At 46.2% G+C, this 25,122-nt stretch overlaps 1 protein-coding gene across 4 annotated transcripts in view; it reads left to right on the top strand.

Annotated features, from left to right (window-relative positions):
• Positions 1-23,405, top strand: part of LOC109907847 (helicase ARIP4) — a 66,014-nt gene extending 42,609 nt beyond the window's left edge. For 2 of the 4 annotated variants that reach the window (XM_020506086.2, XM_031794015.1), the window contains 18 exons: positions 2,223-2,451; positions 3,081-3,217; positions 3,390-3,521; positions 5,236-5,468; positions 5,945-6,127; positions 6,323-6,456; positions 7,236-7,429; positions 7,774-8,116; positions 8,362-8,539; positions 8,703-8,915; positions 9,116-9,234; positions 9,560-9,675; positions 13,048-13,147; positions 13,403-13,608; positions 14,219-14,394; positions 17,507-17,703; positions 17,928-18,307; positions 18,445-23,405. In XM_020506086.2, the coding sequence (XP_020361675.1) occupies positions 2,223-2,451; positions 3,081-3,217; positions 3,390-3,521; positions 5,236-5,468; positions 5,945-6,127; positions 6,323-6,456; positions 7,236-7,429; positions 7,774-8,116; positions 8,362-8,539; positions 8,703-8,915; positions 9,116-9,234; positions 9,560-9,675; positions 13,048-13,147; positions 13,403-13,608; positions 14,219-14,394; positions 17,507-17,703; positions 17,928-18,307; positions 18,445-19,370 (4,196 nt within the window). In that variant the 3' untranslated portion in view covers positions 19,371-23,405. Of the gene's footprint in view, positions 1-2,222; positions 2,452-3,080; positions 3,218-3,389; positions 3,522-5,235; positions 5,469-5,944; positions 6,128-6,322; positions 6,457-7,235; positions 7,430-7,773; positions 8,117-8,361; positions 8,540-8,702; positions 8,916-9,115; positions 9,235-9,559; positions 9,676-13,047; positions 13,148-13,402; positions 13,609-14,218; positions 14,395-17,506; positions 17,704-17,927; positions 18,332-18,444 lie in introns of all 4 variants that reach the window. The other 2 variants (XM_020506085.2, XM_020506087.2) reach the window with 1 other exon arrangement.
• Positions 23,406-25,122: the final 1,717 nt, after the last annotated feature.

Below are 25,122 nucleotides of genomic sequence, written 5' to 3'. Positions count from 1 at the left end.
AAACTGCTACAGACCTATATCTATCCTACCGTGCCTTTCTAAGGTCTTCGAAAGCCAAGTCAACAAACAGATTACCGACCATTTCGAATCTCACCATACCTTCTCTGCTATGCAATCTGGTTTCAGAGCTGGTCATGGGTGCACCTCAGCCACGCTCAAGGTCCTAAACGATATCTTAACCGCCATCGATAAGAAACATTACTGTGCAGCCGTATTCATTGATCTGGCCAAGGCTTTCGACTCTGTCAATCACCATATCCTCATCGGCAGACTCGACAGCCTTGGTTTCTCAAATGATTGCCTCGCCTGGTTCACCAACTACTTCTCTGATAGAGTTCAGTGTGTCAAGTCGGAGGGTCTGCTGTCCGGACCTCTGGCAGTCTCTATGGGGGTGCCACAGGGTTCAATTCTTGGACCGACTCTCTTCTCTGTATACATCAATGAGGTCGCTCTTGCTGCTGGTGAGTCCCTGATCCACCTCTACGCAGACGACACCATTCTGTATACTTCCGGCCCTTCTTTGGACACTGTGTTAACAACCCTCCAGGCAAGCTTCAATGCCATACAACTCTCCTTCCGTGGCCTCCAATTGCTCTTAAATACAAGTAAAACTAAATGCATGCTCTTCAACCGATCGCTACCTGCACCTACCCGCCTGTCCAACATCACTACTCTGGACGGCTCTGACTTAGAATACGTGGACAACTACAAATACTTAGGTGTCTGGTTAGACTGTAAACTCTCCTTCCAGACCCATATCAAACATCTCCAATCCAAAGTTAAATCTAGAATTGGCTTCCTATTTCGCAACAAAGCATCCTTCACTCATGCTGCCAAACATACCCTTGTAAAACTGACCATCCTACCAATCCTCGACTTTGGCGATGTCATTTACAAAATAGCCTCCAATACCCTACTCAACAAATTGGATGCAGTCTATCACAGTGCAATCCGTTTTATCACCAAAGCCCCATATACTACCCACCATTGCGACCTGTACGCTCTCGTTGGCTGGCCCTCGCTTCATACTCGTCGCCAAACCCACTGGCTCCATGTCATCTACAAGACCCTGCTAGGTAAAGTCCCCCCTTATCTCAGCTCGCTGGTCACCATAGCATCTCCCACCTGTAGCACACGCTCCAGCAGGTATATCTCTCTAGTCACCCCCAAGACCAATTCTTTCTTTGGCCGCCTCTCCTTCCAGTTCTCTGCTGCCAATGACTGGAACGAACTACAAAAATCTCTGAAACTGGAAACACTTATCTCCCTCACTAGCTTTAAGCACCAACTGTCAGAGCAGCTCACAGATTACTGCACCTGTACATAGCCCACCTAAAATTTAGCCCAAACAACTACCTCTTTCCCAACTGTATTTAATTTTTATTTATTTATTTATTTTGCTCCTTTGCACCCCATTATTTTTTTATTTCTACTTTGCACATTCTTCCATTGCAAAACTACCATTCCAGTATTTTACTTGCTATATTGTATTTACTTTGCCATTATGGCCTTTTTTTGCCTTTACCTCCCTTCTCACCTCATTTGCTCACATTGTATATAGACTTGTTTATACTGCATTATTGACTGTATGTTTGTTTTTACTCCATGTGTAACTCTGTGTCGTTTTATCTGTCGAACTGCTTTGCTTTATCTTGGCCAGGTCGCAATTGTAAATGAGAACTTGTTCTCAACTTGCCTACCTGGTTAAATAAAGGTGAAATAAATAAATAAATAAAAATGTATGTGGTTCATATTGAGGGGGGGGGGGCTGTTTATGTGGGCAGTATCTTTGACTGACAAAGCTGGTGATTTAAACCGGTCTGTCCATGAAGCACCAAAAGCCCCCCTGCCCATAACCCCAGCACCAGCGCTCAGTGTTTCATAAGTGCTCCATGTTTATGAGCACTTACATAAGCACCTCAGATCTAGTCCAGAGTGCCTCCTGTCTGCAGGGAAGGAGGGCCAGACAGAGTCGTACCCAGCTCTGGCCAAGTTACTCCCTCCTAAACACAAAGGATTACTGTCTCAATGGATCTTAAATATAAATCCTTCTGGGTCTTTTTTTTAAAACTGTTCTTGAATCAGTCTATACCACTCCTCCAGTGATGGAGAAATCCATGCCCTGTTATACAGCATGCCTTTCTAGGTGTTCAATCGACATCCATTTTCCTTGATTTTACGTCTTGCATATCGTGATCTCCTCCCTCCTTCTCTCTCCACAGACCAGCCTCATAGCGCTCCCTTCAGCTCGGAGAATGAAGCGCAGGGAGGGGACTCTGCGAGATGGCAGTGCACCGCCCCATCTACCTCACCCTCGGGCGAGACGCCGACCCACCCCTCTCGACCGTCCTCACGGTCCGAGAGCCAAAGCCCCTCGCGGTCCCTGAGGGAAACCAAAAAGAGCTCCCTCTCCTACTCCAACAAACCCACACACATGAGGAGGAACATCAGGTATGACCTCTTACAACATCCAAAATCGCATATATACAGAGAGCAACATCCAATATAGGCCCTTAACCAACTTCAAAGATTCAATGAACAGTGATATTCAACCATTAATTCCCTAACTTGTGATCTTAATCATCCCTACTGCACACGTAGTGCATCTAAAGCTGTGTTCTCCAGTGTTCTCTAGCCTGTCTCGCTGGTTTTCTCTCATGAATGAAGAAGATCTCTGTATTACTCAGTCTGGCAACAAGTCAACCACGCTGCCATGAGTGGGATTATTTCCCAAGTGTTTATTACATTATTAAAGCTCTCTCTCACACACAGACAGATATACTCACAAACACCCATATGGCGATAAACAGACATGCACACAAATACACTCTAAACCAGCGTTTCCCAAACTCTGTCCTCCGGACCCCCACATTATTTATTTATTTTTTAACCTTTTTTTGTCCCGAGGGCCGAGTTTGCACTAAACACATACAGCATTAGTAATGTACTGTATCCCCATGCAATCTGGCACACTCTAGTCAGTCAGTTGGCCCTATAACAGAGATGGATGCCTGAGGCCTATTCTGAGATCTCTACTCTCCCTCTCCTCTTCTCCCTCTCTCTCTCTCTCTGGGATGTAGAATGCTGTTGAGGGAGCACCAGTTGGAGGCGGTGACCAAAGCTGCCCAGCAGGAGGAGCTAGAGAGGCGGCAGAGGCTGGAGCAGCAGAGGAAGGAAGGACACTTCCCCGTTCCCCTGCTACCTGAGTACACTCCAGGTAGGAGACACACACACATGATTGATAGCTGGAGGGTGAAATCAGAAATGTTTGTGTCAAATCAGAAATGTTTTTCTATTGAAATATAACATATCATAATGTCAATGTACTGACTTGATACTTAACCCACTCCAGTAACTAACCACTGCATATCTGCCTCTGTCCCCTCCAGGAGATCAGAGTGTGTCTGCTAGCGTGGCCGAACGGGACCATGTGATATGCCTGAGCACCAGTTACAGCAGCACTAATGTCAGCGAGGACAACTCCAAGGCTCTGATCACAGAAGCACACGCCCCAAAACAAGGTGAGACCCCAGTCACTATGAGACACCGATTTTTAGTATCGCTCATTAAAATGGAGATTTCCATGTTTGATATGCTTGGTCATGTTACGACCCGTTTCTCTAGGTTTTCAATTTCACTCATTATACCTTATAAACAGAGATGACCTTGTGTGGGTCAGATACTTACTGTGTGTCAAGTAATGGAAATGGTCTCGTTGTAGAGTGTACTTTTTTATGAAAGTGCTTCATGAAATTAGCTCAAGATAGCATGGTTAGTTATCGACTGGGACCGGCTCTGAGCAGTCTTAGATGGATTAGCTGGCTAGAGAAGGAGAGTCGCTATAGTATAGAAGTATGTAAGCTCCGGTGGGCATCGTGTGCTTTTCCTCTGCTGGCCATGACAGACACTTATTCACACAGACACACACACACACACCAGTCTGCTTGTGGGTATAGATCCACACCGAACAGATTCGTTCCCAATTAAAGCCAGCGGGGTGGAAGGGGGTTCATCAGAGACCGGTCTGGTGTTGCTGGGTCCTGCGTATGAGGGAAGGCAGGATAAGGTGACAATGTCAGAAATGGAAGTTGGTTTATGGAGCAAATAGCTGGTTAATCCTGGTTAATGTCAGCGCCAGCCAGCCTCAGCCCAGGCAGTGCGGTGACATTTCTGCCCAGGGTTATATAAACCGTCCTCCACTACTATAATCTAACTTGTATAACCACCTATTCATCAGATTTATATAAGCCCTCTATCAACGGCTCTCCACGTCATCTATATTAAGTAATAAATAACGTTTGTTAGACTTGAGATGTGGCATGGAGGATGCCTATGTCTAACAAACGTTACTTATCACTTAATATAGATGACGTGGAGAGCCATTTAGAAGCTATGGATATTATCTTCATTTTTTGGGGCAAACCGATTTTGAGACGAGGACAGGTCAGGTGGGAACTTTTTTTTAAAGATTTGCTTACCTAAAGATACGAAGACAAATATAATGGCAGAATTATTATTTTTTTATTTTCATTTCATAGAGTTTGTGAAAACACATGCCATCTTTTGGAGAAATGGTGTTATTGAAACACAAATTATTGAATCGAATATAATATTTAGTTTATTTGTATTTTTTTTTACCTTTATTTAACTAGTCAGTTAAGAACAAATTCTTATTTTCAATGACGGCCTAGGAACAGTGGGTTAACTGCCTGTTCAGGGGCAGAACGACAGATTTGTACCTTGTCAGCTCGGGGATTTGAACTTGCAACCTTTCGGCTGCTAGTCTAACGCTCTAACAACTAAGCTACCCTGCCGCCCTGGGCTAGCTTAGTATGTTAGGCAGTATTGTGTAACATAATGGTCAAAATGACTGTTTTGATCAAAAGACAACTGCACAATGCAATGGAAACGGGGTATTATATGGATCAGGGATGGGCAACTTTGATGTGGGTGGGGGCCACCAAAAAACGGAACTCATCATAAGGGGCCACAGAGGCTCACCAGCAAAACATTTTAGCGGCCCCCCTCCTGACATTGTAAAGATCATTTCCTGCAATTCTACACGTTTTTCCATCGGGTGCCGTTTTTAATATAACTGATGATCAATGGGCCCCACCCCGGTTGCCAAGTTGCCCATCCCTGATGTAGATGTATATTAACCGTTTCTCCATTTCCATCTACAATACTAACAAAAACACTGTGTCCCTCTTTTTCTTTTCCCTTTCTCGACCGTAGACGTGATCGAGCTGAGCTCCGACGAGGACGACGCCCTACAGATCAGCAGCGAGTCCACCAATGAGGAGGAAGAGGACCGGTCGGCGGCACCCGAGGCGACCGGCGCCCACGCAAACGACGCTGTGAACCAACCGGACGCCCAGGGGCGTGTCTTGGTCAACCTGAACCACCCAACCGAGGAGGCAGACCTGTTCCTCTCCCCTCAGCTGGCCCGGGTCGTCAAACCTCATCAGGTACAACTGACTCAGTACAGACATGGATTTTCTCGTTAACACAGGCAGCCTAGCAGTTAGTATAGGGACCGTTTCCCTGATCCATATTAAGCCTAAAAAGCACTTTCAATTAAATGTGTCTGTCTCTGAGGAAACCCCATGGAGACGAACCATTGTATACAATGCAGTCAAACAAATGCAACAATTTCAATGAGTTGAATCTAATGATCCCACTTCTCTCTCTCTCTCTCTCTCTCTCTCTCTCTCTCTCTCTCTCTCTCTCTCTCTCTCTCTCTCTCTCTCTCTCTCTCTCTCTCTCTCTCTCTCTCTCTCTCTCTCTCTCTCTCTCTCTCTCTCTCTCTCTCTCTCTCTCTCTCTCTCTTTCTCTTTCTCTTCTCTCTCTCTTTCTCTCTTTCTCTCTCTCTCTCTCTCTCGCCCTTTTCTCTCTCTCTCTCTCTCGCCCTTTTCTCTCTCTCTCTCGCCCTTTTCTCTGTCAGATCGGTGGGATCCGTTTCCTCTATGACAACCTGGTTGAGTCTCTGGAGCGCTATGAGAGCAGCGGTGGCTTCGGCTGTATCCTGGCCCACAGCATGGGCCTGGGCAAGACCCTGCAGGTCATCTCCTTCATAGACGTTGTGCTCAGACACACCCAGGCCCACACTGTGCTCGCCATCGTGCCTGTGAGTGACTTCCTGTACTCTGTTCTCTCTCTGCGTTCGAATGTTATTCGTCACATGCGTTGTAAACAACGGGTGGACTAACAGTGAAATGCCTACTTGCGTACATACCGGATGTAGCTTGTGGTCTCTTGACTGAGAATTTACTCTTCCTCTCTCTCACACTCTTTCTCTCTCTCTATATATATTTGTATATAGGTCAACACGCTACAGAACTGGCTGGCCGAGTTTAACCTCTGGGTCCCGACCTTTGATGCGCTACCCATGGACGTGGACCCCACCCAGGTCTCCCCGCGCACCTTCAAGGTCCACATCCTGAACGACGAGCACAAGTGAGTTTCCCATCCTCTCTGGGAACGGAGATATCCCATTCCCTCCTCTTTAAAAGCTGAAGCCGCCTTAGGCTTGATCATGGTTTTGTGTTTGTGCGGGACTAGAGATGATTCACTCAAAGCCCTCGCTCTGCTTAAGTGTTCTGCGTCACACAACTGCCTAAGATATGGCTCTAGCACTCCACTGCTGTGTATCAAGTGTGTGGCTTTCCATCGCACACAGCTTGGCACACACACACTACTGCTCTCCTGCAGACTTGTCATAGCAGTTGACCCAGTGACCTAATCGCTTCCTCTGCTCCATCCCTCTCTTTCTCTTCCTTTCTTGCTGTTCCTCATCCTGTCCTCTATCGACCCCTCCCTTCCTCGCTCCCTCCCTCTCTGTGAGTGAAGTGAAGCTGAGTCTTTGGCATCTGGCTCTATCATTTTTTCCCATGTGTTAATAAGTCTCTCTGTAAGCCTGGCCGTGCTCATCAGACAAACCACACAGTGTTGCAGAGTTATCAGTCAATGATCCCGACTGTACAGGAACCAGGGAAATGTTTGTTTAAAAAAAAAATGAATTCATAAATAGATGCACAAACACGACTCCTCTATCGCCCAAGTGTGTCACTACTTCCAGTCTACTTAAATGTGTCTAAATGGCTGTGCTGTTATGTGTCGAACATTGTCACTGATGTGCTATCTCTTTTCCTCTGTTCTCTCTGCTCTTTCTCTCTCTGCTCTCTCTGTGCTCTCTTTCTTTCTGTGTGCGTTCCGTCGTCTTCTTCTTTTCTCAGAACCACGACCACCAGAGCGAAGGTGATCTCTGACTGGTCGCGGGACGGCGGCGTGCTCCTGATGGGATATGAGATGTATCGCCTGCTGTCCCTGAAGAAGAGCTTTGTGGCGGGCCGGAAGAAGTCCAAGAAGGCCCAAGGACCGGTGGTCATCGACCTGGACGAAGAGGACCGGCATCAGGAGCTCCTCAAAGGTCAGTAGGTCAAAGGGCACGGTCTGCACTTTTCAGACAATGGCAGCTTTTCTTACATCAACGCAAGGCCATCTGCACACAAGGCTTTTTCTCGATCTAATGTGTCACCCTTTGTTAGAACCCATGTTACTGTAGATAACAGTCACACAGTAGCTCTGTCACTTTAGCATGACTCACAGCTGCCATTTATGAGTGACTCAGATAACATGAGTCACAGATGAATTTGAACATAAAGTAATTGCTTGGATCGTACTCCTACATACACATCTTCAGGGCTACCATTTGTACCTGAAATGGCTCTTAACTTGACCCCCCCCCCCCCCACTTCCTCTACCCTCCTGTAGGCATAGAGAAGGCCCTGTCTCGCCCCGGCCCGGACTTGGTGATCTGTGACGAGGGCCACCGCATTAAGAACTGCCACGCCAGCACCTCGCAGGCCCTGAAGAACATCCGTACCCGGCGGCGTGTGGTCCTCACGGGGTACCCCCTCCAGAACAACCTGATAGAGTACTGGTGCATGGTGGACTTTGTCAGGCCTGACTTCCTGGGCACCAGGCAGGAGTTCAGTAACATGTTTGAGAGGCCCATTTTGAACGGGCAGTGTGTGGACAGCACGCCGCAGGACGTCCAACTGATGAGATACCGAAGTCATGTCCTCCATAGCCTGCTGGAGGGCTTTGTCCAGAGGTGAGACTGAGAGATCTCTGGCTTGGTGCAGCTGGTTAGAACCCACATGAACTGATGCTAGTGCAGTATCTCTTTTCTGGGACACTTTATAGGCCAGTTTCCCAGATGAAGTCTGTTCCTGGACTAAAAAGCACTTTCAAATAGAGATTGTAGTTGTAGTCTGGTTGTGTTTGTTCGTGAACGTGGAGACCCACAGCATATGGCAGAGATATTTGTGGTCTAACTCGGGTTGTGTTTGTTCCCAGGCGTGGTCACGACGTGTTGAGAGACCAGCTCCCCTCCAAGGATGAGCACGTGATACTGGTGCGACTGTCGCCCCTGCAGAGGGCCCTCTACACAGAGTTTATGAACCGCTTCAGAGAGGCAGGCAACAGCGGCTGGCTCAGCCTCAACCCACTCAAGGCCTTCTGCGTCTGCTGCAAGGTGTGTGTGTGTGTGTGTGTGTGTGTGTGTGTGTGGCTCTCTGTTTTGGCATGCACAGGAATTAAAAACCGTTGTGAAGTACAAGTATATCATATTCTGTATACATGTCCACATTTTCATTTAGACGTCATCCTAATATTGTAGTAATGTTTGCCTGCACCAGATCTGGAACCACACAGATGTGCTGTACGAGGCACTGCAGAAGGAGAATCTGGCCAATGAGCAGGACCTGGACCTGGATGACATCACCAACAGCCACGCCCGCTGCCCCGCCCCCAACCAGAAGGGCAAGACTCCGGAGGACCCCAACAGCATCGGAGGGCTGAGTCTCAACGCTCTGCAGGAGAAGGCCAATCAGGTCATCACCTACGAATGGGTACGCAGCCACACTTCACTGCCAAGCCTTTGGTTTTCCACTCCGTTTAAGTGGCAGTTGGTTTGTCATCGTGAATTTATGCCGCTTGGGAAACAATTTGAGGACTGCTCATTTAGCATAGGTTTCAGTGAAAACTGGTTATTACCTGTGCACTACAATTACACTGTACTGACTTATCTCTCTCGCGCTCTCTGTTGCAGGCGAAGGAGATCATGTCTGACTATAAGCCAGGGATTTTGGAGAACTCTGCTAAGATGGTCCTGCTGTTCCACCTGATCGACGAGAGCGTCAGGAAGGGAGACAAAATCTTGGTCTTCAGGTCGGCACAAGGCCAAGTTTGACTATTTTGTTCACTGTTTTGATCTTAAGTTTTTACAAGTTTTTCTTTTAGCCGCTTTAAAACAACTGTTGCCATGTAAAATCTTAACCGGCGGCAGGTTGCCTAGCGTCTGTGCCCTTGAGCAAGGCACTTAACCCTAATTGCTCCTGTATGTTGCTCTGGATAAGAGTGTCTGCTAAATGACGTAAATGTAAAATGGCAGCATATATAGACGGACAAACCTCATCTCAACTGGTTTAATTAGTTTGACTGTAATTTCCAAGGACCCCTCACCGTATCGCCCTCTCCACTATGTCTCCTGCAGCCAGAGTTTGTCCACCCTCTCGGTCATCGAGGAGTTCTTGGCCAAGAGGCCCATACCGGCGGGCAGTGCCAGAGAGGGCCACAACCAAAACTGGCTCCGTAACCACAACTACTACAGTATGTTTTATTTGTGCTTCTCATGACTGTATTTGTGTGAATGTACATATGCATGCATACATACAGTGCATTCGTAAATTATTCACACCCATTTTTCCACATTTTGTTACGTTATACATACAGCCTTGTTCTTTTTTTTAAAGATATGTTCCTCATCAATCTACACACACTAACCCATAATAACCAAGTGGGAAAACAGTTTGTTTTTTTGAAATGTTTGCAAATTTAAGAAAAGACAGATACCTTATTTACATAAGTATTCAGATCCTTTGCTATGGGACTCAAACTGGAGCTCAGGTGCCTCCTGTTTCCGTTGAACAATCTTGAGCTGTTTCTTCAACTTGATTCGGATCGCGGTTTTGAGTCGCGGATGGGATCAGTATTCGGATCAGCAACAAATAAAGAGGAGACAAATATAACTTTGCTGGTATCTGGCATTCAGGTCCTCTATCTAATGGCAGCCTTGACATCTCTAGTGACTGTGCCACCATTCCTTACTTAGGGCCACGGATTGTAGAATCCTTGTTTTCAGAGGTAGGATCATGGACACAGACAGTTTCTGTGCTCAATAGGGTTGAGTTTTTGGGGGGTTTGAGCTCCTGGAGGACCTCCTCTGCCACGTTCACGTCATCATCGGACAAGGTGACGATGTCTTAATGTTTTTTTCAGGGTCTTGTCTGTCACTGCCGCTCAAGATGGCTCTCCAACATGTCATAAGTGGAGGTCCATCTTGTTGTGACATGGTGTCTGAGCTTGTGGGTCGGTAGCTGTAGCATTTCCTGCTTGGTCTCAAGCACATGAGTGGCTGTTGTGCTTCGGTGGAAAGAGGAAACCATGTTCCTGATCCTCCCAAGGGGGCGGTCCATCTGGTTCACTGAGATTCCCCTTTGGGATGCTAAATTGATCACATGTGCAAAGCAAGCTATGTGTGGCCCCAGTCCAGCCTCTATCACTGCATTTATTTGGTGGTTGGGATATTGCTATCGGGCCTCTCTAGCTTACACTCTGCTACTGCTCCTAGCAGTACCTGCGCCAGATTTGTGCCTGTTTGACTCATAGAAGGGGCCTGTCTGTAGCACCGGACTTCATCTCTCACTCCTCTGTGGAGTAGTGAGCAGTCACAGTCACATAGCTTTCTGTTACCCTGGAGGTCCACTCCTCTGTGGTGTAGTGAGCAGTCACAGTCACATAGCTTTCCGTTGCCCTGGAGGTCAACCCGTCTGTGCCGAGGGCAGCAGAGGATGCCTTGGATAATTCGTCGACAATTTTGATATTTTCCTATTCATAAAGATCTGGCACGATCTTCATACTGAAGTGGGTACGGTGCGGTGCGCGAGGGGATTTCGTAGCGTGGCTCAAGCACTTTCACCAACAGCGTATGGCCTCATGTCTGCAGCGACAAACATCCCAATAGATTTGGTGAAGGCTTCAGCCCGGTCTGAATCTGGAGCAAAGAGCTGCTTAAATGCCGCGGTGAGAAGTTGTTGTCTTCTTGGCTGAGTTGGCTCCCGTCACTGACACACCAGGGTGACGACGCTTTAAATGTGTGGCCCCGCCCGATGTATTTCCATGATCATACGGCTTTCTTGTGGCACTATGCCTACACACCCACCCTTCTTCCGTCGTCATATTTGACAGGGAAGCCAAAAATTCTCCCATACATGAGACTTAAATGAAGCCAGTTCTTCAGCACCTCCGCTAGCCACGGCTGTCATTGCGCTTTTTTTCTACGTGACATTTTACAAAGCGAGCATCCAGGATTGATTCGTTGGGCTTCGACATGCCTCGTTCACGTGAACAGTACACGCAACTGCCTTAAAAAAAAAAAAATATATATATATATATATATATATATATCAACTCAACCTTCAGTCTTCAGAGTGAAACACGGCATCTGTCTTTTCACTGCAACTCTGCATCGAGATTTAGAGAATTATTCCTTTAAAAAGTAGCAGTGGCAGTAAAACAGTATTTCACACTATGATGGTTAAACTATGGGTTCCCGTGCGTGCCGAACCGTGTCCGAACCGTACGGACCACGGAGTAACTACGGTCCCTTACACCACTAATTGGAGTCCACCTGTGGTAAATTCAATTTATTGGGCGTGATTTGGAAAGGCACACACCTGTCTATATAAGGTCCCTCAGTTGACAGTGCATGTCAGATCAAAAACCAAGCCATGAGGTTGAAGGAATTGTCCGTAGAGCTCCGAGACAGGATTGTGTCAAGGCACAGATCTGGGGAAGGGTACCAACACATTTCTGCAGCAAAGAAGATCCCGCAAGAACACAGTGGCTTCCATCATTCTTAAATGAAAGAAGTCTGGAACCACCAAGACTCTCCCTAGAGCTGGCCGCCCGGGCAAACTGAGCAATCGGGGGAGAAGGGCCTTGATCAGGGAGGTGACCAAGAACCCGATGGTCACTCTTGACAGAGCTCCAGAGTTCCTCTGGTAACATGGGAGAATCTTCCAGAAGGACAACCATCTCTGCAGCACTCCACCAATCAGGCCTTTATGGTAGAGTGGCCAGATGGAAGCCACCACTCAGTAAAAGGCACACGACTGCCTGCTTGGAGTTTGCCAAAAGGCACCTAAAGTACTCAAAGACCTTGAGAAACAAGATTCTCTGGTCTGATGAAAACAATATTGAACTCTTTGGCCTGAAGGCCAAGCGTCACGTCTGGGGGAAACCAGGCACCGCTCATCACCTGGCCAATACCATCCCTACGGTGAAGCATGGTGGTGGCAGCATCATGCTGTGGGGATGTTTTTCAGCGGCAGGGACTGGGAGACCAGTCAGGATTGAGGGATAGATGAACTGAGAAAATTACAGAGATCCTTGATGAAAACCTGCTCCAGGTTGAACTCTGGACTTGAACCCGATCGAAAATCTCTGGAGAGACCTGAAAATAGCTGTGCAGCGATGCTTCCTATCCAACCTGACAGAGCTTGAGAGGATCTGCAAAGAAAAATGGGAGAAACTCACTAAATATAGGTGCCAAGCTTGTAGCGTCCTACCGATGAATACTGGAGGCTGTAATAACTGCCAAAGGTGCTTCAACAAAGTACTGAGTAAAGGGGTCTGAATGCTTATGTAAATGTGATATTTCCGTTTTTTATTTTTAATACATTTGCCTTAAATGTCTCAACCACTGCTGTCACCACATCTCTCTGACTCCCATTTATCCAGTGATATATTTTACTGTAGTTATACACACGTGTTATTCAGCCTCTCCAACCCATGCTGCCGATTTTCCTATTGACTTTGACATTGACTATCGCCACCTGCTGGTTATCTTGGTATCTCTTGTTCTTGGTGCCTGTGTGTTGGAGACCGGGGAATGACTCTTTCTATGGTTCCTTGCTTTAGGACTGGATGGGAGCACGTCTGCCTCCGAGAGAGAGAGACTCATCAACCAGTTCAACGACCCGTCCAACACCTCCACTTTGGTCTTTCTGCTTTCCACCAGGTAATAGACCTCAGGAACACACTGGCAGAAATAATTATCATTTGTTTATAATCCTGCTTCTGTACAGTCACACTAGAAACCACGTTTGTTACAAACACAATCCCTCATTCACACACACTCTCACACTCACTCACTCTCTCACACTCACTCACTCTCTCACACACACACACACACACAGTCTCACACACACACAGTTGTACACACACAAAACATACACACCTCAGGTCAGTGACGTGTGCTTCTCCCCATCCCCAGGGCTGGCTGCCTGGGGGTAAACCTGATCGGGGCTAACCGCGTGGTGGTTTTCGATGCCTCCTGGAACCCCTGTCACGACGCCCAGGCTGTGTGTAGAGTATACCGCTACGGCCAGAAGAAACCCTGCCACATCTTCCGCCTGGTCTGTGACTTCACCCTGGAGAAGAAGATCTACGACCGACAGATCTCCAAGCAGGGCATGTCTGGTAAGTAACCAGCTAACCAAACAAACGCATAGAATGGAATAGAATAGATACTGACTACATACGGGCTACACACTGGCCTGCCGAGTCTACTAGGCTTACTATTGCGTGAACCTCTATCGGTACTGCAGAGTCTACGCTTACCCCAAGCACCCCCCCCTGCTAGTTGCACTTCATCCGGCCAGTCCACTTCACTAGCACACACTACAATCCTCTGAGCTCTATCGGACTCTGCGAAGTCATGACTCCTCTCAGGCTAAGTGCACTCCATTGCATCCCTACTCTACTTTACGTGCACCACGGCCAAAGTGCTTTGACGCAATTGTTTTTTAAAAACACGATGCATCAGTCCTCTCCAATTTCAGCTCTGCTGTACACACAAACAGAGAAGGCCCACGCTCTTAGAATTGTAGTTGAAAAATAACATCAGGTTTATTCCATTTGTTTACACAGCCAGGGTTTGCTGTATGCCAGGTTTCATGTCGCACGCCGATGCCTTTTCATTTAGCTGCTGATGGTCCTATGCACACAGGGAGGGTCTGAAGGCGCACAATCTTCTTCTCTGTATTGGTGTAGTAGACTGATTCCTTCCCTCAATCCCTCTTCTCTGCAGACCGAGTGGTGGATGACCTGAACCCCATGCTGTCGTTCACACGGCGGGAGGTTGAGTCTCTGCTGCACTTTGTGGAGGAGGAGCCTGACGTGTCACAGGTGCAGCTGCAGTCCCGCCAGGAGATGGAGGCGAGCATCAGACAGGCCTGCCAGCTCTACCCTCACTTAGTCACCAAGGTAACAGATCATCTATGTACACACTCTACATCAGACAGGCCTGCCAGCTCTACCCTCATTTAGTCACCAAGGTAACAGATCAGCTATGTACAAACACTACATCAGACAGGCCTGCCAGCTCAACCCTCACCTCATCCCCAAGGTTAGAACTACACTAGATAAATAGGTAGATCTGTGCACTCTGACATCTAGGAAGATTTGAATCTACTTAACCCCAACATTTCTCCCAAGTTTTCACCATCATTGTAAAGCCCTAGTTATTTTGTTTGCTTTGACAAAGTAATCGCTGAAGATAATCATTTATTTAATGTGGTTAGTGATTCATTTTAAGGTAAAACAAAAAAAGCATGTCCCTCATTTTAAGCTCAACCCTGTTACTTGAACCAAACTCATTTTAATATGGTGAAATTAATCCTTAAAATGTTTTTAACACTTAATAGTCAAAGCATAGTGTAAAAGGAGGTGAGCCGGTTCTACTCTTTTTGGGCATTTTATGGGGTTTTGTGGTGGAAACTGAATGGGTCTAGCATTACACAGCAACCACGTTACCCATAGATATACAGGCTAGCATTTTTTAAATCAATTTGCTCTTTTTTTGTGAATCTTGCATTCAATTGCCCCTCCCTGTTACACATGACAAGCTATTATTCCCCTTGTCACAGGGAGATTAATGGCTAATTTGAGATGAAATCGTCAACCCTGTTACTTTAGGTGTGTGTGTATATATATATATATATATATATATATATATATATATATATATATATATATATATATATATATTCAGTGCCTTCGGAAAATACAAATCCTCAGCAATACACACATACCCCATGATGACAAAGTGAAAACAGGTATTAAAAATTAACAGAACTACCTTATTTACATAGGTATTCAATACTTATGTGAAGGTAATAGTTTAAAAAATATATATAAATTAGCAAAAAATTCTAAACCTGTTTTTGCTCTGTCATTATGGGGTATTATGTGTAGATTGACGAGATAAAAAACAACAACTATTGAATCGATTTTAGAATAAGACTGTAACCTAGAAAAATGTGGGAAAATTCAAGGGGCCTGAATACTTTCTGATGGCGCTGTACACCATACCTTATTAAACACTCTACCCACACCTGGTCACCAAGGTAAGAACTACAATAGAGTTCACTATTTCATATGGGATGGGTTTGGTGCCTAACTGTTAAATAACCTCTGTATCATTTATAATGAACGTACAAAACATACTCTTTCCATGACAACCTGGATTCACCTGGTCAGTCTAACACTATGATCCCTTATTGATGTCACCTCTAAAATCCAATTCAATCATTGTAGATCAGGGGTTGGCAACCTAAGGCACGCGTGCCAGCCTTGGCACGTGAGGGTATTTGCTTTGGCCACCCCCAAAAATTAAAATAAATAAATTGATATATTGTTTTATTCTACGTTGCTTGCTAAGCCTTGGCTTGACGTTTATTATCTCACTAATTACATGATCAACTGGAGAAGATCATTGAAATTGCATTGGTATTGTCAATCCTGATTTAGCCAATGGGCTTTCATGATTTTGCAGGAGTTTCATATTATTAGTTCAGCGCAAGATGACCCGCCTCGCCTCTCCCGCCAAATTCAAAACCAAGTCAGCACTGAAGACGAGAGATTAGTTTTCACGTGGCTATCAGCTAGCAAGCCTTCTTTTGTTATTTCAAAAAGTTCAGGGCGCAAAATGTCATCAGCAAAGAAAAATAAGGCAGATGTCTGCTCATTTATTGCCTCTTGGACTAAGGAATATGGATAAGTTTTACTGAAGGACCGGTCTGTTTGCGCCCCTGTGTTGTAAAACTGTTGTTTGTCGGACATCAAGTGCACGACGTCATTTTGAAACGAGACCTGAGAAAAAGGTCACGGGTGAGGGGGACACGGCTGAAGGAATGCAGGGCCGTGGAGGCTTTCCTCAGCAGTTCGCAGGCGTTATTTGACGGATTGCCTAACGAAGGCACAATCATCTCATAGATCAAAGACATGCCTGCATCTGTCAGAACTGTTGAAAGGCGCGTTACAGAGACTGTTGAAAATGTATAGGAGCAGCAAACTGTTGCTTTAAAAACAAACAAAAAAATGCACCTATGTGGCTCTTGATGAGAGTGGATGTGAATAACATTCCACGTCTGGCAGTTGTTGCAAGATACTGTGATTCAGAGCAGGTACGCGAGGAGCTGCTTTGTCTCGGACCCATGCCTGATACTACTAAAGGGGAAGATGAGGCAAAAGCCTTCACAGGTCATTTTGAGGAGAGCGGTGTTGCTTTTCTTAAAAACATATTCGCTATTACAACTGCCGGTGCCCCCGCTATGGTGGGGAAACAAAAGATTTTGCAGAGCTGATTTTGAAGATGAGCTTGGCCCACCCCGTGTCACTGTATCAAGAGAATCTGTGTTCTAAGATCAAGCCTGTGGTGCTAATGGACAGTGCCTCTGTTTAGCGAGCTGTGGAATTCTTCTGTTTTTGTGGGCAAATGAGACATTCAATAGACACTTAGTTGTAATGCAACGTATGACAATCATAACTGGCACGCAGGGCGTTAGAAATGGTAGGATCAATTGTAAATTGGCACTCCACACACGAAAGGTTGCCGACCCCTGGTGTAGATGAAGGGGAGGAGACCGGTTAAAACAGGATTTTTTGAGCCTTGAGACGATTGAGACGTGGATTGTGTGTGCGTGCCATTCCGAGGGCGAATGGGCAAGACAAAATATTCAAGTGCCTTCGAACGGGGTATGGTAGTAGGTACCAGACGCACCGGTTTTAGTGTGTCAAGAACTGCAACACTGCAAAAAAAATAAAAATTGCGCTCAACAGTTTCCTGTGTGTCGCAAGAATGGTCCACCACCCGAGGGACATCCATCCAACTTGACACAACTGTGGGAAGCATTGGAGCCAGTATCCCTGTGGATTGCTTTCAACACTTTGTAGAGTCCACGCCCCCGATGAATTGAGGCTGTTCTGAGGGCAAAGTGGGTTGCAACTCACAATTAGGAAGGTGTTCCTAATGTTTTGTACACTCAGGATATAATTATCATTTTACTCAAACTACTCTCCATGCCGGTCTCTCTAGCAACCCTTCCACCACGATTCTCTCCTGGTGGACCGGCGGGAGATGAAGCTCACCAAAGCAGAGAAGAAGGCTGCCAAAAAGAGCTACGAGGACGAGAAGCGTGCGTCGGTGCCCTACACGCGGCCCTCTTACGCCCACTACTACCCCGCCAGCGACCAGAGCCTCACCAACATCCCTGCCTTCAGCCAGCGCAACTGGTGAGATGGTCCCCCAAAGACAGACATTATCTTAGTTCCTGTTTTCACCCGAACAATCTATTTTCTCAGTAACATACTGTACAATACTACAGTTGCTTAGTCAATGTGATACCAAGTTTTGAATTCCTTTAAACTGTTATTTTAACCCTCCACCCTCAATTTGGACTGCCAATTCACCACCCTCTCATCTTTCCTCTCCCTTGACCCCCCCCCCCCCCTTTCAGGCGCCCACCCCCTCGCCTAGATGAGAAGCCTGTGGCCAGCGTCCGCCCCGTTCAGTCAACTCCAATTCCCATGTTGCCTCGCCAGGCGTCTCATGCCTCCGCCTCCACGGCAGACTCCGACTCCAGCTCGGGCTTTCCCGTCAACTACCTGCAGAAGGCAGGCGTCTTCGTCCAGAAGATCGTCACCACCACAGATATCGTGATACCAGGAACCAACAGTTCAACTGATGTCAAGGCCAGGATCAGTGCAGGAGAGAGCATCCACGTCATCAGAGGAACTAAAGGGACCTACATCAGAACCTGTGACGGGAGGATCTTTGCCATCCGTGCTGCAAGCAAGCTCAAGGCAGGGGAGGAGAACTCAGCCGTTGCACCCAAAAGTAGCAATCCCAACTCAACTCTTAGTCAGTATAAATTCTACCCGTTTGGTCCATATGGATCTGTTTTTGAGTGCTGATGGTTTCTGTTAATCTAGACCAGAGAGCAGTATCTGACCCGTCTGTCTTCCCTCCCTCAGACACCCAGAAGGCATCGGAGGACTCGGCGAACGGCACCAGCGGCTGTGTGACTCGCCCGCTCTCCCCTGACAGCCCCGAGATCCTGAGCGAGCTCCAGAGGTACACAGCTGCAGCCGGAAACAAGATCCAGCAGCAGCAGGCCTCCAAGGCTCTGTCCTCAGGATCCTTGGATACAGCGCTGGCAGAGAGCACCAATGGCAGCAGCGTGACCAGCCATGCCAAGCCCTGGGGAGAGACCACGGCCCAGCCCAACACAGACTCCACGGCCGCCCTGGACCTGAAGGGCACCAAGCGCAAAGCCTCCACCCCAACTGCCGACGAATGGGCCGACAACAAGCAGCTGGCCCCCGGCAAGCGCACCTCGGCCCCGTTGCCCCCCCGGGGCTTTCCCTTCACCAGGGGTTACGGCCTCCCGCCCATGGGCCTCAACCCGGCCATGCTGGGTTCCATTGAGCAACCCCTTTTCATGGGAGCTGGCTCGCCCTACTTCCAGCCCCACAGCCAGATGGGTGACCCCTGTCTCATGTTCCCCATGACCTCTGACCCCTTTGGCATGGGTGAAGGCACCCTAACTAGCTCCTCCTCCAGGTCTTCCTCCTCCACCACTACCAGCTCCTCCTCGGCTGCCTCTGACTCGGCCTCCCTGGCTCCCTTCATGCTGGGTGCTGGTATGGCTGGCATGCTGCCCCCAGATTTCCCCATGTCCTATGGCCAGTCCATGGGCATGTACCCTAGCTCGCTGCTCCCTGGGGGGCTCCCGGCCGCCACCCCAGGCCCCGCTGGCTCCAGCTTCCTCTCCCACTTCCCCTCCTCTGGCCTGATGGGGGCGGGGCTGGGTCGTTCTGACGCCCACGGCTCGGCAGAGAACGCTGGTAGTAGCTCAGACAGCGAAGACGATGATGTCATTGAGGTGACTGGACAATGAGAGCCTCCAACCGTAGGGAGGAGGCATGTGGGTTGTAAGGGACAGATAGTGGATTGTTGGTGCTAGATCTGGAGAGGAAGGGAAGGGACAATCAAGTCCCATCCACCTCCACTAACTAGCCCTTTTTCCCATCCCAAGTGCAACATGCACGCCGTTCAGAAAATGAGTCTGTATTGGAATATAACACAAACTGGACAAAGCAACAAATCCTTATGCTGAATATCTCATTTAAAAAGAAGAAAATAGAAGAACTGAGCACCAGAGAGAACGTAGATGAAAAGGAAACGGACTTGGGGCTTCCAAAATGTTCTGTCCTGTCCTTATTCTAATCACTGAAGCGACAGCTGGGTTTGAACCTGCAGTGACCCTGAATCGCCACCAGGGTGTACTGTTTGTTCAGAAGACTGACTAATTCGCTTGGTTGTCTTCTAAAACTTTTTGCATTTTTCCAACAGTTGATGATAGACTAGGTTAATAACTGACTGACAGTAGACTAGAGTTAATAAATCTAATTGAGAGACATAGTTGGTAGTAATTATGGTATGGCACAAGATATCTGTTAGACGATATTGTTCTTGATTGTTATCATTTTCTACTGAATATTATTTTATATGGTAGTCCTACTCTAAAACTGTTTTCAAATCAATTTGATTTGCTCTTGAATTAACTGCCAGGACAGAAGTGTTGAGTTTTTTTGAGAAATTGGATGACAATCCGAAAATGGGCGAGTCGAGACTGAAGTCAAAGAAACCGTTAGGCTCTTTGTTGGGTGAAAATCTAAAAAGTAAGAACCTTCAACTCAAAGAATGTATGCTTATTTACGCCTTTAATGCAGATCTTTGGGACAGGCGTCACTTTTGGGAAGATCTGATTTCCACGTTTTATGTCATCTTCTGCATTTTTCTGATTTGATTGCCTTGTCTACCGGTGATGATGTGAAAACATTGCTCTTGCGAAGGGCCAACTGTCCACAGGGACGGTGAATTGAAAATGCCTTGCCTCTGTCTCTGAATGTTACCCAGTGGGAGTAGAGAAACAGCGAGACGGGCATTCCTAGGGACCTGGATCTCACCCATAGTCTTACTGTAGCTTCTCTAAGTGATGCAAATATGACCTGTGACACCTCTGTGTGTGTGTGTCTCCTTCCCTGTCTGTTTCTGCACTGGGTACCCAAGTGTTCTAGAGTAGAGAACTTGTCTCATAGTGGCTCGCTCTGTCTCGGTGGATAGCTTGAACACTTGTTTTCTGCTCCTTTGTCTCATCTCTGGCATATGTGATTTCAACTGGAAAAACAACCCAGGGTTCAAGGGGTCAATTGTCAAACCAAAATAATTTGAGCAAATTCAAAAATAACTGTGCCAAAAAAAACTTCAAGCACTCTCCCAGAGAGGATTATTCTCTGACGCGACCAAATGTCACCAACTGCTATTGGCCTAAAGAAGAGGGTGTCTTTCGAATTTGGTCACAGAATGTTATTACTGACTTTGTTGTGAGCTCATTGTTAAAGGGGAGGGGGGGTTAAGTGTGTGAGACCTGGTTCTGTTTAATTAATAAACAGCACTTTTCATTTTCGTTACTTCTGCCTGTTACTGCCCCTCTCATTACTTACATAGACTTACTGTCTCAATCCAACCCACTTTGGGAAGAGGGAAGGCCAGCCCACCACCTCCACCAAGTCCCTAGCCTTGAGTCTCTTCAGCAAGAGCTTTAAACTCCAATTCTTGCATTTATTACGATACCCTCGTATCGTCAGACTTGTTCTTCTTTTCATTCATACCACACTTAATGTGCTTTTCTTTTTTCAACGTTTGAATTTACCAAATTCATGTATTTATGACAGTGCATATTTATTCATTCTTATTTTAAATGTTTGTACTTTTTTTGTTCTTTTTTTGTTTGTAAGGGGATTTTTTTTTGTTTATGTTCATTTACTGGAACACGGCAATTATTGTGTTCCATAACTTGAGAAATGTGATTTATTAGACATCTGACTCAGTGTGTGAGTTTCAGAACCATCCAGTCACAGGCGGTCAAACCACTCATTAGCAGAGAGAAAATGTCACCCAGTGCTTTTGTTTTTTGTTCATATCATCCAGATGTTCATTTGAATCTATATATCCTAATGGCAAATGAAAGCTAGTTCCCTCAGTTGAATGTTTTCAGTTGTTGTACCACTCAATCTTTTTCATAGCTTTCTACTTGAATTTCAGTATTTATTTATAAATCGATTCAGTCAGCCACCAACTGACTGTCCAGTAAATTCCATTTAGTTAAAAGGGATACTTCGGGAAGTTAGAGGTAGTTTTTGCGCGCCAATGCTAACTAGCGTTGGCACAATGACAGGAAATCTATGAGTATGTGCTAGCATGGTTAGCAAAGCCTGTACAGTACATAGTTTGTGAATAGATATGTAACAATGGATGGCTTTAAGATCTTTTGTAAATAAAATAATGTTTTGAATGGCATTTCAAGTTCATTTACTTTGATAAAAACGCAAATGTTTAATCACACACTATCTTATCTTACACACAGATCCTCAAGCACTATCTGAACATAAGTAACTCTTTCGCTTAACTTTTGGAGGGGACTGAGCATTGTCTAGAGACCTGTCCAGAGTCATATGCATCAGATGACATGACCTAAAATCAGATGAAGAGGGCAAAATTGAGAATAGCTGTCAGCCTAGATGACAATGCATTTAAAAATAAAGTAGAAACAAACACGTTCGATCAAAACTGTTATCTTTACACGGAGACAGGTTTACTGTTTTGTACGTAGAATGAATTTATAGTTGTTGTCTGGTGCGTGCTTTTAGTGTTTACAACAGCTTGGGTGAAATGAGCTGTCTGCCAGCCTTCAAGTTGATAATGTTGACATGTTGTGACTATGAAACGGAGGTTCTGTACGTCGACTTCGCCAGTGTATATCTTAAATTACTTAGAAGCCTTAGATTTTCATCATCAGCTATGCAAGCAGATTCTGTTCAGTTGTATCTGGGAACAAGTGCTTTTACTTGTCGTAACATTGTAAACAAAAAAAAAAGGGATTCCATGATGTCTGCTTTTTCCAGGAAGCTTGGCCGCGGTGGACTGGATGTCACTTGACGTGTTTACCTCTCTTTGATGTTGTAAGCTCTGTGTTGCCGCCTGATCTATAATGTAAAGTTGTAACGGCTTGGAAATGGGAGATGCGGGCAGAGATCTGGGACTGTCACACTGCCATGGTTTTCTCTCCCCGTATGGGTCCTCTTACATGACCAAGATGCGTGGACATTTGTGTGTTTTTGAATTGAAGACTCTGTTTGGGATGCTTAACCTTGGTCTTTTACATAAACCAACCCTTTACATAAGTCGAACGTTCACAGGGATTTGGGTCATGCAAATTGTCTCCCTCACCGCCATCGCACGCTCACAATTTAACCTCGCAGTACCGGTGGTTTGTCTTTTTGATTCTGTAAAAGCAGAACTGTTATTCAGAGAGATGCATCAATATTCCAAAATGCTGACATTGACATTAGAAAACACTATCCGAGCAGTACAATTGCGTCCAGTGTTGTGGTTCTTGTTCTCCATAAGGAAAGTTCCACTGAGGCATCCCAGATCCAAGCATGTCTCATCTGAGTCTCGATAAAACAGCCTTTGTCTCGTGTTTTTATCACTGTAAGTGAACAAGCGCATTATAACTCTGCTTACTTTACACATTTTTGGGGTTTGTTTGCGGGCCTGTCCATTTGTATGCCTGTCTTCAGAGGACAACGTGCAAACGCACCATTGTTCTTTGCCAGTTAAAGGTCCCTCATGTTTTTTGGTAGCCAGCCATTATCCACTGCATTTCCTGCCAGTGAGCTATTCACGTTATCTTGGTTTGATATCAGATCAGATTTTGCTGTGCTCTCTATCTGTGATGTTTGATTCTCATAGAGTTCTGCTGGCAGAGGGCTTTGTCTTTTTTTTTACACCTGAGAAATGTGAATTCTTTAGTGTAATATTTTTTATGGCAATTAATTACTGAATAAAATGAATGTGTATGCAGTTATCCCAGTCATTTCTGTCTCTTTAATCAATGCATGTTCAACCTTATTTTACCAGGTAAGTTACCTGGGGAAGAGTTACAAGGGAGAGGAGGGATGAATGAGCCAGATGGAAGCTGGGGATGATTATGTGGCCTTGAGGGCCAGATTATAATTTAGCAAGGACACCAGGTTTTTACACCCCTACTCTTACAATAAGTGCCATGGGAACTTTCGTGACCACAGAGAGTCAGGACACCTGTTTTAACGTCCCATCCAAAAGACTGCATACACCGAGCAAGGTCCCCAATCACTGTCCTGGGGCATTGAGTTTGGTCTAAAAACATGGGCCTCCAACACCACTTCCAGTAGCATCTGGTCTCCCATCCAGGGACTGACCACAACCAATGCTGCTTAGCTTCAAAGGCAAGCCAGCAGTGGAATGCAGGGTGCTGCTGTCCATCTCCAAACATGTCAGTTTGAATACATGTCAGTTTGAATACATGTCAGTTTGAATACATTTATGTTTTAGTAGTCAGATTAGCTTCTCACTACTCAGACAGCGAACACTCCATTTGTAGCCAGTCCAGGATCTGGCTGATCCATATATGGTGTCAGATTGGGTGGGGAAAAAAAGAGGTTGGGGAATGTTGGGTCGTGAAAGTGACTTGAAGTGGAATCGTGTCGTTTTTTTGCGTTTCTGCCATTCAGAGGGAGCCTGCGCTCCGCACCACACGCCTGAGGACAATACCTGTGTTTTGCTTTCCTCTCCGGAGCAGGGCCCTGTTGAAAGGACTGATAACTGGAGAGGCGTTAAGTGTTGAGCAGGGTCAACTGAAATGGAAGATTCCCGTTGTCTGTGACGCCCAATGTTTGTTGCGATGCAGACCCGGTGAAGAGCGTGGTGAAACAGAGAAGACACTCTCTGTACTATTGGGTTTTGATGCCGAGTCTAAAGTCAAGTTAGGATTTGTCAGTTATCCCGTGAGAGCTTTTGTCCCAAACCCATTATGGTGTTTTAGGTGTCAAGCTTATGGTCATGTGGCAGCAGTGTGTAGGAGGGAGAATCCTAGATGTGAGAAGTGTGCAGGAGGACTTGAGACATAGGAATGTGTAGTATCTTTGGAAAACGTTGTATGTTTAACTGTAGGGGTACCCACATGGTGCTGGAGATCAGAGGTGTCCGGTGAGAGAAAGGCAGGTTGAGGTTGCCAGCATCAGAGTAGTACAGAAGGTGTAGTATGCTGAGGCAGGGAAAAGAATAGTAGAGGAAGATGGGTCCAGGATGAGGGATCCTGGACCAAAACAAAAGGAAAGAGAAAGGGGGATACCTAGTCAGTTGTCCAACTGAATGTATTCAACTGAAATGTGACTTACGCATTTAACCCAACCCCTCTGAAATCAGTAGAGTGGTAGGAATAGCATGTGCTTCAGTAGGTTTTTTGGGGGGGGGGGGGCATTCATAGCCATGGTGATCAACTGTACAGGAATGGAATGAAAATTACAGAGGATAGATGTTGTGGTGGCAGCTGTAGAGAAGTACTTGGGTGTACGAGATTTTACTGTAGAAGAGTTACAAGGTGATTTAAACGATAGTGTCCCGTCCTCTTAGGCTGCTTGCCTGGTGCAGGATCAAATGGGGCCAAAGTAGTGGAATAGTGGTGAGGTTTTAATGGGTGTAGTGTTAGTTGGTAGGGCAATTTTTTCACATAGTGTAATGAATTCATACTACATGATAGTAGG

This window comes from Oncorhynchus kisutch, linkage group LG17 (assembly GCF_002021735.2).
Source record: "Oncorhynchus kisutch isolate 150728-3 linkage group LG17, Okis_V2, whole genome shotgun sequence".
Lineage (NCBI taxonomy): Eukaryota > Metazoa > Chordata > Actinopteri > Salmoniformes > Salmonidae > Oncorhynchus > Oncorhynchus kisutch.
The sequence above is the reverse complement of the archived record's forward strand: the minus strand, read 5'-3'. Positions and strand labels throughout refer to the sequence as shown.